The following is a 14,600-nucleotide window of genomic DNA, read 5'->3' on the forward strand; positions in this document are numbered from 1 at the left end:
TCACAGATGGATGGGCACCACCTGAGCCCCCTCCAGCATCCTGTGAATCGGGGATGCATTTCGCTGCTCCGGGCCTCGATTTGCGCACCTGTACAATGGAGCCAGGCATACCTATTTCTCGGGCTCGTGGTGAGAATTCTACCTGAGCACAGGGGACTCCTTACAGCGTGCTTCCTGCGTGAACAGGGCTGTGCACAAGCCGTGCACACAACAAGTGCTTAATAAATGATGCTGGTTGTGGTGACTGATTAGAATATTCCTACAGGTTGTTATAACATCTTTGAGAAGGGTCCATGGGCGGGGGGGGCGGGGGGGGCGGGATGGAATCCTAGAGACGTCCGTAGAACCCAACCGGAGGGAAGAGCAGCTCAGCCGGCCGCAGGAGGAGAGCGCGTTGTTTTGTTTGGGGCTGCGAAAGTGGAACGCCGCCCGTGGGGGGCGCGCGGCCCCTTTAAGAGTCGAATGGAATGTATCAAAACAAAAAGGCCGCGCGCCCATTGGCTGCGCGCCGCACGTGACCTCACAGCTGATTTCCTGGCCGCCTCCGGGGCCCTCCCCCGCCCCCCGCTCCTCCTTTTTTTTTTTTTTTTTTTGTTGCTGCCGCCGCGGCCGCCGCCGAGTGTCAGTTTCAGCGCCGCCGCCTGCGGTCTCTCTCTCTCTCTCCGCCGGGTTTCCCCCCCCCCCCCCGGCCGCCCCGCGCCCGCAGCCGCCCTGCTCCTGTGCCCGGACCCCCCGACCCGCGCGGCCCGGCCCGCGCCCATGGCGCACTCGGCGGCCGCGGTACCGCTGGGCGCGCTGGAGCAGGGCTGCCCCATCCGCGTGGAGCACGACCGCCGGCGCCGCCAGTTCACCGTGCGCCTCAACGGTAACGGCGCCCCCGCCCTTTGTCTGCGCCAGCGGCCGGGGAGCGGGTCCCCGGGGGCGGGCGGGCGGGCGCCGCGGGGAGGGACGGCGCGCAGGGCGGGCGGGCGCGGGGCCAGGGGGCGCGCGGGGCCGGGCTGCCCCGGGGGGGGGGGGGCGCGGTGCGGAGCCCGCGGGAGCGCGTCGTCCGAGCCACCAGGGGACTCCACCTGCGCCGCCCGGCTGCCTGCCTTCCGGTGTCGGGGACCCGCGAGGGCCGCGGTCGTCGGGGACCTGCCCCCTTCCCCGGGCGGCTCAGGGGCTGGTCGCTGCCCCGGGAACTGGAGCTTTTTTTCCCTACACTAGAATCTGCCCCCTGGAGAGTCCTCCTGCCACCTGGGGCTGACGGGGAGGGGCTCTCTCTCTCTGCCCTCGCAGGGAGTGTGATATGGGTTTGTATGGGGAGGGTGACAATGAGGTGACTCTGGGACAGTGGCCACTCGGCCTGTCTCTTCTGAGTGCTTCGGGGAGTAGCGCACACTTCACTGGACGTGAAGGACGGAGCCGCGCATTGGGCTCCTAAAAATGTGGATGGAGCATTATTTTTTAAAAAAATATTTATTTTTTTAATTTTAGGTGGACACAATATTTTTATTTATTATTATTATTGTTGTTATTATTATTTTAATATTTATTTTTTAGTTTTCGGCGGACACAACATCTTTGTTTGTATGTGGTGCTGAGGGTCGAACCCGGGCCCCACGCATGCCAGGCCAGCGTGCTACCGCTTGAGCCACATCCCCAGCCCCCTATTTTTTATTATTTTTTAATATTTATTTTTTAGGTGTAGATGGGCACAACACAATGCCTTTATTTATTTATTTTTTTTAATGTGGTGCTGAGGATCCAACCTGGGTCCCCGCCTGTGCCAGGGCGAACCCCCTACCGCTTGAGCCACAATCCCAGCCCCCTGAGCATTATTATTATTATTTTTAATCAGAAAACAAGGTCAAGTCCTTAGTTCCTGTAGAGAGAGATTTTTACCAGCCCACATCCCCTTCCCCCCTAGAAGGTGGAAATAGAGGTTATGAAGTTGAGGACCGTGAACATCCTATCCCCCTGAACTCTCCACATTCCATCCCCAGCTCAGCCCTCCCTGGATACTGTCCAAGCCTCTTAGAGGCCACTGTGCCCATTTCAAAGAGGGAAAGATGGAGGCCCAGAGGTGGTCAGCCTCTGAGTTGAGGTAGCAGCGGAACAGCATTCTGCTTGCCTCCGGCCACTGGGCACTCATGGCCGTCGCAGGAACTGGGACTTCTGTTTGGGCATCCTGAGCATGGAGCTAGGCCCTACCACTTCCATGGCCTTCTGATGCAACTGTCACAATGTCTCTTAAGATGTGTGATGACACACCACCCCACATTACAGATAAGTAAATTGAGTTCAGAGCTGCAGGAAGTGTCTTGCTCAGCGTCACCTGAGGCCAGAGGCGAAAGCTCAAATCTGGACCCTGCTGACCCTGTCACACAGTCTTCCCTCATAGGAGCAAGTCTTTCTGCTGTGGTTCTGGCTGCGGCCCAATTGGCAGTGACATTCAGTGTTCCGGCCACTTTTGTGGGGAGAGCCTTGTGGCTTTTCAGATCCTCTCTTTTGAGGTTTTTCTGACTTCCAGGGGGGTTCTGGTTCCCCTGGTTGGCTCAGGAGGCCCAGGAGACTTGCAGAGAGAAAGAAAAAGGAATGTTTGAGGTTTTTTTTTTTTTTTTTTTTTCCCCAAAAAATGGCAAAGGACAACCCTACTGGGGGCTGGCTGTCATCAAACCATATTCTTACACTTGTCCCCTTCTGGAACTTACTGCCCTGTGGCTAACTATAGGTGTGGCTAGGGATCCTCCCAGTCCAATTCAGAGGCAGAGGGAAGCTGGCAGCTCCTTTTAAGTCCCCAATATAGGCACAGCACAGCCCAGGGCTGGCCTCAGGGTGTCCAGGTGGCCTGGAGCTGGGTATATTTGAGGGCTGATGTGTGTCCAGCTTGGCCTGCCTGAGCTGGAGGGGCACAGACTCAGAGGGTCTCCTAGTGCCTGTACGGAAGCCTGAGGCTGGTGCCCCTGTGCCCATTAACAGATGTGGGCACTGAGTCTGAGCTGTCAAGCAGTCGGGGGCTGGCAGTGCAGGACCATGTTGGGACTGTCATTTCCCTGGCCTCCAGAGAAGGCTTATTCCTCAGGGTCTCCCTGTGGCAGAGCTGGGCTGTTTATCTTCCTGTGAGCTCTGGTTCTGAGTATCATTTACAGATGATACTGAGGCCCAGGCAGTGCAATGGCTGGCCAAAGTTTTGCATCCAAGGTGTGGAGGAGCTGGTATTTGTTCCCCAACTCTTTATTGAGCACCTATTGTGTGCCAGCACTCTTCAAGGTGCTAGGGACTCATGGAGCTGATAGCGTCGAGGGGGAACGTGGCTGATAGATAAATTGTGAAGTCTCCTAGACAAGTAGGACTCTGGGGAGAAGGGGCGCAGGAAAGATTGGCGGGTGTGTAGGAGTGAGGCTGCTGTTTCAAAATCAGGTGTCCAGGAAGGTCTCCTCCCAAGAAACGGAGAAAGAAACTAGCAAGAAACTGAGCGGCCCCAGCAAAGAATGTTCCAAGGCAAGGGAACATAGCGTCCAAAGGCCCTGTGCTGCCCGGTGCGCGTTCAGAGCAGCAGGGCAGAGTGGAGGGGCCGGTAGGTAGGAAGAGGGGCTGAGATCATGGTGAGCAGATGGCGCAGGGCCTCGGGAGTGTGAATTTGTATGAATTTGGCTTTGACTCTGAGGCAGGTGGATACTCTAGGGGCCCCGTGAGTGTCCACCTTTCCCTCTCCCTCCCTCCGCCAGGGCTGAGTGTCCATCTTTCTGCAAGGAGCAGGATCACCCAGGATCCCAGAATCCTGGAATTTTTCCACATTCTCCCCACCGCCCATTTGCAGATAGGAAGCCTGAGGCCCCCCAAGAGGCTTTGAGGCCTCTGGCCTCCCCCAGCACCCTGCAAGGTTGAGAATACAGTGCCTGGCCCCATGGGGGACCGTTTCCCGCCCCAATCACCAAGACCCCCTCCCCCCAGCACCCCTGGTCCACTGTGGCCTTTGTGTCTCCCTGTGACTACCTTCCCTGACGACTTGCTGGGCCCTTTGATGCTGCACAGGGCACTGGGGTAAAGAGCCACAGGAAGGTCCCCATTGGCATGGGGGCTTTTACTTCCTTTATTTGGCTGGTTAGTCAGTTGGTAGCTCCCACAGGCCTGGCCAGCACTCTACCTCTGAGCCACGCCCAAGCCCTGACCTTTAACTTTTGGGAACCAGCTAGGATTCATGATCTGGATCTGATTCTCAGTCCTCCTAGGAAGGAGGTGGGTGGTATAGATTTGTCCCTGCTTCATTCAGGTTCAGCCACTCTGGCCTCCTTGCTGTTCCTCGAATATCCTACCCCAGGACCTTTGCACACACTGTCCTCACTACCCAACCTGTTCATACTCTAGATCTCCCCTCATTCCTTCTAGTCCTTGCACAAGAAAAACTTCCCCTGTACACTCTCTTTACAATGGCGCTCCCCCTCCCCCAAATCCCTGCCCCTTCTCTGCTATAATGTCCTATAATAGCACACAGATACCCATCACTTGAGAATCCTGAGTCATTTGTAATAATTATTGTTTATTACCTGTCTCCTCTACTGAAACAGAGCCTCCACGCGGGAGGATTTTGTTAGTTTTGTTCACTGCTCAGCACCCCATACTCTGCCTGAACAGAGTAGGCCCTCAGTGAATTTGGAGTAATTAATTAAATAGGGTAGGTGGGCAGCTCCCTCAGGGATCAGGTCAGTCCCAAATAGCTTCTCATGGCTGCTTGCCTGTCCCAAGGGGGCAGAGTTAAGCCCAGCAGATGCAGCCCTGAGGACCAAGTCCTGTGGGGTACAGCTGGGGCAGAGGTGGCCTTGGAAGCTGCAGCTGGGCATTGGCCAGGGCGGTAGGCATAGCCCACAGATCAACGGTCAGGCCAGGAGGGGGCGCCAGTGCAGGGCACCTGGAGGTGTGGGGCAGAGGAAGGGCTGGGGGAGAGCATTCTGGACCAAGAACTGCTCAGGCAAAGGCTTAGCGGCAGGAAGCAGGGGCGGTGGGCATGCCTTGGTGGGGCAGGAGAATGAACTTGGCTTGGGACTCAGAGGCCTGGTCCCCGCATCACCTTGAACCTGCTGTGTGACCCCTGACTCTGCAACGCACTTTCCTCAGCTGCCCGAGGAACTTGGGAGCTGGCTGGGGAGCCTCCCTCCTGGAGTTGGGGAGACCCAAGGGATTTCAGGGGCCAGAAAGCCTGACAAATGGGGGTGGGATCCTGTTCTGGGGTCTGATTTGCTTTTAGGACCCTGGGTGGGTCATTTGATCTCTTCTTCCCTTTGTGACAGCTAGCAGCACAGCAAGGCTGGCCACCCAAGCAGAATTTACTAATGTTAAGCCATGTAAAATGCAATTTTTTTTTTCCTTTCAAGTGAGAAATACGTGAAATACGATTGGCTCTTAAAACGCGGAGAAAGACAACTTGATGTTGACATGTTTTCCTTGGGAGCCAAGGAATGGTGTCTTCCAACCTCACACTGGCCGCCCCCTCTACCTGTCCTTCCTCCTCTCTTCCCTCAGCCATTTCCTGCTCATGTTCACACATCTCAGCTCAGGGAGTTTTCCGGGGAGGGCTCCTCCCGACTGCCCCTGGCATAATGGCCCTGACCCTCCCCGCACCCAGTGGATTTATCTCCTTCATGCACAAGAAACTCCCCGAAATTGGAAGGCTTGGGACAGCCTTGAGAGCACATGCCTGTCACATGCCAGCAATGTGGGAGGCTCGGGCACGAGTACTGCGAGTTCAAGGCCAACCTGGGAAACTTAAGATTAAAAAGTAAAGAGGGCTGGGGATGAAACTCGGTGGTCAAGCAGCCCTGGGTTCAACTCCCATTACAAAAGAAGGGACCCACCAATGAATGGAGCAGCATAAGGAGCAGAGGTCTAGCCGCACTCGGATCCTGCAAGGGAAAACCTCAGGGCAGCTCTGGGGTCCCACCTCTTCTCCTCCTCCCCAGGCTGCCCCCAGTGTCACCCACCAGGACCAGCGCAGCTAACACTGGTCTCCCTGCTCCTGCCCCCAGTCTGCCCCCCCCCCCCCCCCCCCCGTGAAGTCGAGAATCACCTCCTGTGCATCGTCTTCCTGACCCATCTCGTGATGGCTTAGGCTATGCAGGACTGTCACCTCCCTGCCCTCCTCTCCTCCATCCTCCTGATCACCTGCTCCACCCTAGCCACATAGCCTCGCCGTCCCTCCTATAGGGCCTCAGAGCCATTGCGCCTGCCTCCTCCTCCAGCACTCTGTCCCCCACCTAGCATTCCTCAGGGCTCTTTCCCACCCCGTGACACGTCACGCTGTGGGAGGCAGGTCTCTTGGTGTCTTGGCCTTTGCTTTATGCCCAGGATTGAAACCGTTCCCGGGGCTCCACAGACACTCAATGGGAGGACGGAAGGGTGGCCATGTGTGTGAGTGGATAGTTGGATGGAAGGATGGTTAGGTGGACAGATGGACGACGTGTAGCTAAAAACTGGGACTGAGCCCGGCACTGTGGCACACGCCTGTCATCCCAGCAGCTCAGGAGGCTGAGGCAGGAGGATCCCAAGTTCAAAGCCAGCCTCAGCAACGTAGCAAGGGCTAAAAAACTTAGCAAGACCTTGCTCAAAATAAAAAGTAAAAAGGGCTGGGGATGTGGTTCAGGGGTTAAGCACCCTGGGTTCAATCCCTGATACTCAAAAAAAAAAAAAAAAAAAAAACAACCCTGTGATTGGAGGAATCACAGCAGAAGTTGCAGGTGGCCTGGGGAGCCCCTGTCCTGGAGGTCTTGGGAGAGCAAGAAGACCCACTGCCTCCAACCCTGTGAGGAAGCTGAGGCCCAGAGGTTATTCAGAATTCAGTTCTAGTAACCTGGCTCCATGTGCCTGTCTCTCCATCCCAGTGTCCTCTCCTGGGTCCTGTAGGACTCTTGGCCAAAGCTGACCGAGCCTCAACCTGTTTGCATCTCCCATCCTCAGGGTGTCATGACCGGGCCGTCCTGCTCTATGAGTATGTGGGCAAACGGATTGTGGACCTGCAACACACCGAGGTACCGGATGCCTACCGTGGGCGTGGCATTGCCAAACACCTCGCCAAGGTAGGGTCGTCCGCAGGTGGGGGGGCCCTGGGGACAGTTACCCTCCTGCTCAGTCAGGCTGCGGCCTGGCAGTTGATTGCTGCGTGCTTTTTGGCCAGAGTATAGACCCACAGGTCTTCATTGCCAGCAGGTCACAGTGGGCAGTAGGGGTGTTGGGCAGTACTCTGTACTCCCTGGCCCTCCTGAGGGAAGTGGCAGTCACTTGGGGCCCAGGCTCCCCATCGGCAGAACCCTGCTGCAGACACATCTCCAAGGTTACCACAGCCTAATTCTGTCCTAGGGCCCCAGACCTGGCACATAGTAGCTGCTCAGTAAGTTCTGGGGGGTGGGGGGGACAAATGGATGAACAGCCAGGTCAGTGGGCTCATGGCCCTTTCCCAATCCACCCCACAACTTTGTTCATCCTCAAAGCCCCTGAAACCTCAGGCTGCCTGGACTGTAGGTCTGAGCTTCATAAGGGCGATTGCTTCTGGAGCCGAGAATGGCCTTCAATTTCCCCGCAAGGCCTGCTCCCAGGCTTAGCTGGACCCTCTGTCGGCTCCCCCTCACCCACCACAGCCTCTGCTTCCTGGCTCAGGCTTGGGAAGGGGGTTATCCCGAGTCGCTAGGAAAGGGACCCCCTGTCGTGGGCCAAGTGGGAGGGTTGCTGTAGAACATGGGGGATGCAGAGGAGGTGGGTGACCACTACCTTCTCAGGCTGGGGGCTCTGACCACCCACTCTCTCCTCTGCCGCGGTCGCCAGGCTGCCCTGGACTTTGTGGTGGAGGAGGACCTGAAGGCCCATCTCACGTGCTGGTACATCCAGAAGTATGTCAAGGAGAACCCCCTGCCGCAGTACCTGGAGCGGCTGCAGCCGTAGCCCCGGCCGTGGGCAGGAGCGCCCCCTGCCGGCCCCTCCGCGCGGACTTGGCCCCAGCCCCGCGTGCTCTCAGGAACCTGCTCCCGCTGGGGACAGGCTCAGAGTTATTTTTGTAAGGACGCCCATCCGGGGCCCTGTGTCCAGGCTCCTGAAGATGGCTGGCCGAGGATGGGCGGTGATCCAGTGACCAGGGCAAAAGAGGGTCCCCACCGCCTTCAGTGGGCAGCGCGACAGGACCCGGGGCCAGCCCGGGGTGGGTGGGGGGGGGTCCTTGCTCTGTGATTCAGCAGGAGGCTGGCGTGGGACCCCTCCCACACCTGGTGCTGTGTCCTTTCTACGAACGAGGAGGGCATTTCCCAGAGCCGAGAGGAGCAAGAAAGAACCTCGAGTGCCAACCTCGCAGAGCGGTGGCACCAAGCCTCGTCTGCCACCAGCACTCCCCCGCCCCTCCCCCCACGTCTCTTCTGCAGAACTTTGGTGCCCAGGTGCAGGGGGGTGGGGGGCAGAGCAAAGGGCACCCCCTCCCCTGGTGTGAGCCAGAAGGGTGTGGATGGAGCTCTGGCCCAGGGGCGGCTCTGCGCATGTGCACAGCCTCGCACAGGAGCTCGGGGTGGGTGTGGGCAGGCTCAGGGAGAAGCAGTGGGTGCTTACCTTGCTTTCCTCGGTGCCTCGACTTCTGCTGGCCTCTTACCTGTCCAGGCACTCTCAGAAGGCTCGCCTAGGAGCTGGAGCTGGAGGAAGGCATACTGACCCCCCAGCGCCCACCCCAACGGCCTCATCACCAAGAGAAAGGAGCACTTCCGCTGGCAGGTTTCTTTTACTGATGCCAAACACCAGAGCGTTAGTTCTCTTTGCGGGTCCAGCTGTGGCCAGGTCCATTCTGTTGGCCTTTGTAAGTCCCACGCCCCCTACCCACACCAGCCTTCCTGGTGACAGCCTGGGAGGTGCGCCAAGCATGACTTGGGTCTGTGGGACACCCCCCCCCCCCCCCCCCGCTTTTAGGGGACCTTGTGTCTTCCCTTTGAGGGCTGGTTAGGGCTCGGGATCCTGATTTCTTGTGCCCTGTTCCCCACAAGGGTCAAGTCTCTTCCTGCTCCTCTATGGAGCCGAGGGTGACCCAGGAATCCAGTCCCTTTTGACTGGAGGGGACAGTCATCAGTGAATCCTCGGATGTGACGTGCCCCTTCCTCTGGGGGGTGTCCGGGGCTCGGGTGCGTCCCCACTCCTCCCGTGCCTCCCTGCCTCCAATGCCGGGGCTCAGGGCGGGGTGGGTGTTGGGGTGCCTCGGTGACTCCTCCCCGTGGTGCTGGGCTGGCCGGTGGCCCTTTCTCCCATCACTGCCTCACGTCCCCCAGCCTTGGCACCAACATCCCCAGCTTTCCTCCCCCAGCCACGGCCAGCGCGGGGGCTCAGACAGCTTCGTGCCCGGCGGCAGCGACTTCAAGGCCCACACACACGAGGAAGGCTGGCAGCCTTCCTGGGGGGGCCCCCTCCGTTTAGCACCGCTGAGCCCCCACCACGGCGAGTCATGGGTGTGGGCCTTCGGTGGCATCTGTCCCAAGCATCCCCTGCCTCCCAGGCCTTCACCTTGGGCCGGGTGCAGAAGTTCCCGCTCTGGCCTCCAGGAGAGCCCAGGTGGCCCGTTCCTCACGTGCTCCTCAGCTCTGTTCCCAAAGGGCTTCCTTGAAGGGCCAGAAAAATACCCTGGGCCTCCCGAAAGAAATGGCTGGCAGGAGGGGCTCAGCTGTGCCGTGCCCCACACAGCGGTGACCCCCGCTCCTGGGTCAAGATGCTAAATGAGCAAGTCCCAGCCCTCCGAGTAGACAAGCCGCACGGTCTCCCCTCCTGTCCAGGGGCCGCTGGACCAGGGCTTCCAGTCCCTCCCGCAGGACCCCGACCCCTCCCACACGTCCTCCCCACGTTTCCTCCGAGCTCGGTGAGCCAGTGCTGGGGCTGTGGACGACAGGATGGGGTGGCCCTGCACGCTGCAGCCTGCCCACAGAGGTGGCCCTGCAGCGGCAGCATGAGGGATGCCCCACGGGAGGTCCCCGAGGACTAGCACGGTCTCAAGGAGCAGGGGAGCCAGGAGGAAGCAGCCCCATCCCTGCCTGAACCCAAGGTCCCCACCCACCGCGTTCTGACAGCAGATGACTGGCCACGAGCCCGTGAGACACTCACTCAGTACTTGAATATGGAGGCCCTGGGCCCAGGAGGACTGGCCGGGTCATCCCCAGTGGGCCCGTCCCAAGTTCCTGCCGGGGGAGGGGGACCTGAGCATGCTCACCTCCTCGGGTTGCCTTAAAGCCCCAGACTCCACAGCAGGGGTGGTGACCGAGCTGTGCTGGGCCTGGCCCTGGTCACCAGCTGAGCCTTGGAGCAGCAGCAATAGCTACATCCCCACCCTGACCTGGAGCCCCCGGCCCGCAGCCCAGTTCAGCTTCTGGTGCTACCCTCCTGCCCGGCCTCCCCGCCACACCCCTCTCTTGATCCACTTCGCTCCAGGAGCAAAGGGACATTTGCCCCCTCTCCACTGGGAGCTGTTCATCTGAAGCCTCGTGCTCTCCTCCTGCTGGGTCTGACCTGGGGGGGGCGGGTTCCCTTTCTTTGTCCAGTCCACACAGGTGCCTTTCCTACCCAGGACCCACCCGCCCCAGGGGTGTCCGGCCAGCTAGACCCCGTCCCCGGTCCTTCTCAGATTTCTGAACATAATGATGAGCATTTCAACAGAAGGGAGACCTCGGCTCCCCGGGAGCTGTCCCCCGTGCAATCTAGTGTGTGCAGTGAGGACGTTGGAGCCCCCCCCCCCCAGGGGCAGGAGGAATGGGAAAGTCAGGCTACGAAGGTGTTCTTTGTTCCTTGTCACTAGGGACCAACCTAACCATCAGCACCTGCCAGAGACTCTGAGACACCCGGACGTGGCTGAGATTCCCCTTGCAGGACAGTGGCTTTGGCATTAGGGTCCCCACCCTGGTATGGGCAATGCCTCTCCCGTCCAGCAGGCCCGACCCACCCCACACAGTTCCACTTTCCCTGAGGTCACAGTCTAACTCGGACCCCAGCCTCTCACCTGCCTGGGAACAGGTTTCCCGGGACACAGCTGGTGAAGTGACATCAGCCTCTTCTACAGGAACTGCGCTCAGTCCTAAAAACTTGGGGATTTTTTTTTTTCAGAGCAGGAAGTTGGGGGGGGTGTCCATCCAAATGCCAACAGCCTAGGGATCATAATGAAGGCCATGTCCCATGCCATCCTGTTGCCCAGAGAGGTCGCCTTCTCCCGAATGGGAATTTTCCTAGTAGTTCCCAGTTGGAGAGTAAAATATCTAACTCCCCCCACCCAAAAAAGAGGAGAGGCACAGCGGTGGCTGAGCCTTTCACAGTCTCAATTTTCAACCATCCCAGGAGATGCCAGTAGTTGGGCCTGTTCAACAGATGAAGAAACTGAGGGTCATAGGGAGTCAGTAGCCTGCAGCTCACACAGAGGGACTAAGCCAAACCCATCCTCCCTGAATGATGGTGCCAAGCTTGTGATTTTATTTCTACTTCAGATGACAGATGGCCCCAGAAAGCAATAAACAGATAACATTTTCCACTTCCCTGCTCATTTGGGGTGGGGGGGATGAGGTGGGCCCTACTGGGGCTCCCAGGTGTGAGACCTCAAGAGTGCCTGGCTGCCATAGAGAGGGCTTGAGTCTCACGGGTGGTGGGGTCACAGCAGGAGTGTGCACGTCCTCACGCTGTTCTCGCTCGGTTCAGCGTCCCTAGGTTGGTTCAAGTCCACCCAAACATCCCTTTTACAATTCTCAGGGTCCCACTTCTTCCAGATCAGTGCCCTAAATCTCCCACGAGATCCGGCGAGGCGGTGCGTTCAGCCTGCTACTCTGCCACCTGCAGGATCGAGTTTAGGGTCATGTTCTCAGTTCTCTCTGCCCAAGGAGACAAAATGATTAAAGACGCTTTTCTGGTTGTCGAGGATGCTCTCTGGTTTTTCTCTCAGTGTCGTGAGTTTTCTTTCTCATACCGGCGATTTAACCCGGTGGTGCTTTACTGCTGAGCCACATCCCCAGCAGCCCTCTTGATGTTTTACTTATAGACGTGGCCTCCGCTGAGGAACTTGAGATCCTCCTGCCTCAGCCTCCCCAGTAGCTGAGATTACAGGTGTGGGCCGCCGCGCCCAGCCACTACCCACCCGTGTCGAGCTGAGGAGTTGGTCATGTTTTCTACCGGATCTCCAGTGTGGTGACGTGTCAGCTTTTTGTTGATACGACCAAAAGGACAACTTAGGAAAGGCGAGGTTTATTGGGGGCTGTGGTTTCAGAGGTCTCAGTCCGTGGCTAGCTATTGCCATTGCTCTGGGTGGTGGAAGGGGGTGGTGGAGGGAAGCTGCTCACCTTGTGACAATGGGGAATCTGACAGGAGCCAGGGACCAAATATAAACCCTAATGACCCACTGCCTTCAGTTACCACCCAGCGAGGCAGCCCTTTCAAATTAGCAGTCCAGCAAATGGATTAATCCACTGGCTGGGTTATAGTCCTCACAGTCTGATCTTTTCACCTCTGAATATTGCTCCGTTGCCCAACATGAGCATTTATGGGGCACACTTAATGTCCAAACTGTACAGGTGAGAAGCCTCCGGGCCTCGTATGCTGCACCCCCATGACCATGGTCAAGGGCAGCGGCTATTTGGTCTCCCAGGCTTTGCCTTTAAAGAACGCGTCACCCCAACACTTGAAGTAGGTGGCATTGGAAATGCGGGTTCCGCCACTTGTCAGTGTGTTCCGGGCTATCGCAACGGAATTCCCAGGACTGAACTTAGAGCTGGAGGGTGAGGGGCCCACCTCGGGCAAGGGTCTTGAACCCCATCCCCAGCTTGTCCTGTTAGGAGAAGCTCGGGGAGGGAGCCACTAGATGTGGAATGACACTGAGACCGGGCACTCTCAGGTGGGCAACTCTGATCCACTACACACTTCTGCCGTGACGTTCTGTGCCACGAAAGTGACAGGACCAAGTGACTGTGCAGCCTGAAACCTCTGAATTTGTAAATCAAACCTTTCCTCTTGGTAAGTTGATTATCTCAGGGATTTTGTCACAGCAAGGGAAAGTAACACAAGGAGAGCCAGGCAGGAGCGATGTGTTGGTGTTTTATCTAAGACAACTGAGTGCCGGGAACTAGGGGAGCAGGTTGTCCTGTGAGAACTTCCCAGCAAGCCTGGGAGGAGAGAACCTGGGCTCCTTACCAGCAGAGCTGCCCTTCAGAGGTCCAGGGCCAAACACCCAAGGGTCACCAAGTAAGGATGCCCAGACAGGGCTCCATCTTCACAGTCCCGTGGGGGTGGTGAGAAATCACACACCAGAAGGAACTCTGTTGAGACTGCCGGTGCACACCAGGTGAAGCCAACAACTTCCAGCAGAGGAGGAAGGCTTTCTTGAAGAAGGGACATGTGAGCTTCATGGTGGGAGGAGCTGCAGGCCCTGAATGATGGGCCCCCATGATCTGCAACCTTATCCACTGCTCTTCCCCATCTCACCCACCTCAGTCATCCAGGCCTCCCTACTATTCCCCATACCTGCAAAGCCACTCCCACCACAGGGCCTTTGCACGTGCTGTTGTTCCGTCTGCTTGGAGTGCTCTCCCCACATATGTTCATGGCTCCCTCCACATCTCCTTCAAGTCTAGGCCCGGTTATCAGCTCCTTGGTGAGGACTCCTTCCCAATCTCCCCCCAACACACTCTTTTTGGTACCAGTATTGAATGAACCTGGGTGCTTAACTACTGGACTACATCTCCAGGCCTTTTTAGTTTGAGATGGTTTCACTCCATTGCTAAGGCTGGGCTCCAACTTGCTATCCTCCTGCCTCAGCCTCCCCAGTTATTGGGATCCCAGGCGTGCATCTCCACGCCCACCCTCCCCTCTTAAGACGGCTATGCCCTCCACTCCTGAATCCTTACCCTAGCTCTATTTTTTCCCCATTTACTCCTCACACAATACATAACTTGTTTGTCTTGTTCATTCTTCGTTGACCACAGGCTCCACAATGGCGGGAGTTTGTTCTTTGTTTGCTCACGGGGAATATCCCAGCCCGCAGATCAGCGCCTGTCCCGTACTCAGCGCTCAAAGACCTCTGCTGGATGGGGAGACGGGTGGATGGACAGATAGATGAATTCAGAGGTGGGTGGGGGACAAAGAGTGAATGGACAGATGGACAGAATAGACAGACGAGCGGAGGGCAGGGTGGGTGGGCAAACCAAGCATCCTGAGAGCAGGCTCAGGTGTGGGCTGGGCTCGGCGTCTTTGAGGAACTGGATGGGCCCTCTTAAGGCTAAGGGATACGACCTCTCAGGGGACATAGGACATCCCAGCTAGCTCTCAGGGGTTTTTGTGGGTTTGGGTTTGTGGTACGAGGGATTGAACCCAGGAGGGGCTCTCTCACTGAGCTGCACCCGGCACTTAATTTTTTGAGACAGAGGGACACTCAGTTATCCAGGCTGGCCTCCAACTTGCGATCCTCCTGCCTCAGCCTCCTCCTGGCCCTTCTGGCTCAGGCAGAGGCCCCTGGAACATCTTTGCATGTGCTTAGATTCTCTCTGGGTGCAGGGTTCTCTCCTGCTGCTCTGACCCAAGGATCCGGATTCGGTATCCGTTCCCCCCACCGCCAATAGCACCCCCCCCAGGGGCCAACAGTTTAACAC

At 57.7% G+C, this 14,600-nt stretch overlaps 1 protein-coding gene across 9 annotated transcripts; it reads left to right on the top strand.

Annotated features, from left to right (window-relative positions):
• The first annotated feature begins 638 nt into the window (after positions 1-638).
• Natd1 (N-acetyltransferase domain containing 1) lies at positions 639-11,878 on the top strand. 9 transcript variants are annotated; one of them, XM_027921422.2, is made up of 6 exons: positions 639-865; positions 6,934-7,052; positions 7,795-7,859; positions 8,611-8,721; positions 10,778-10,881; positions 11,716-11,878. In XM_027921422.2, exons 1-5 carry the CDS (start codon positions 760-762, stop codon positions 10,866-10,868), a joined length of 492 nt encoding a protein of 163 aa, XP_027777223.1. In that variant the 5' UTR covers positions 639-759; the 3' UTR covers positions 10,869-10,881; positions 11,716-11,878. The 9 variants fall into 9 exon arrangements, 8 of the variants coding, with proteins under 8 accessions (XP_027777223.1, XP_027777224.1, XP_027777221.1 ...); XR_003580547.2 differs by having other exon boundaries at positions 642-865; positions 8,611-8,717; XM_027921423.3 differs by having other exon boundaries at positions 646-865; positions 8,611-8,717; positions 10,778-11,878.
• Positions 11,879-14,600: the final 2,722 nt, after the last annotated feature.

This window comes from Marmota flaviventris, chromosome 17 (assembly GCF_047511675.1).
Source record: "Marmota flaviventris isolate mMarFla1 chromosome 17, mMarFla1.hap1, whole genome shotgun sequence".
NCBI lineage: Eukaryota > Metazoa > Chordata > Mammalia > Rodentia > Sciuridae > Marmota > Marmota flaviventris.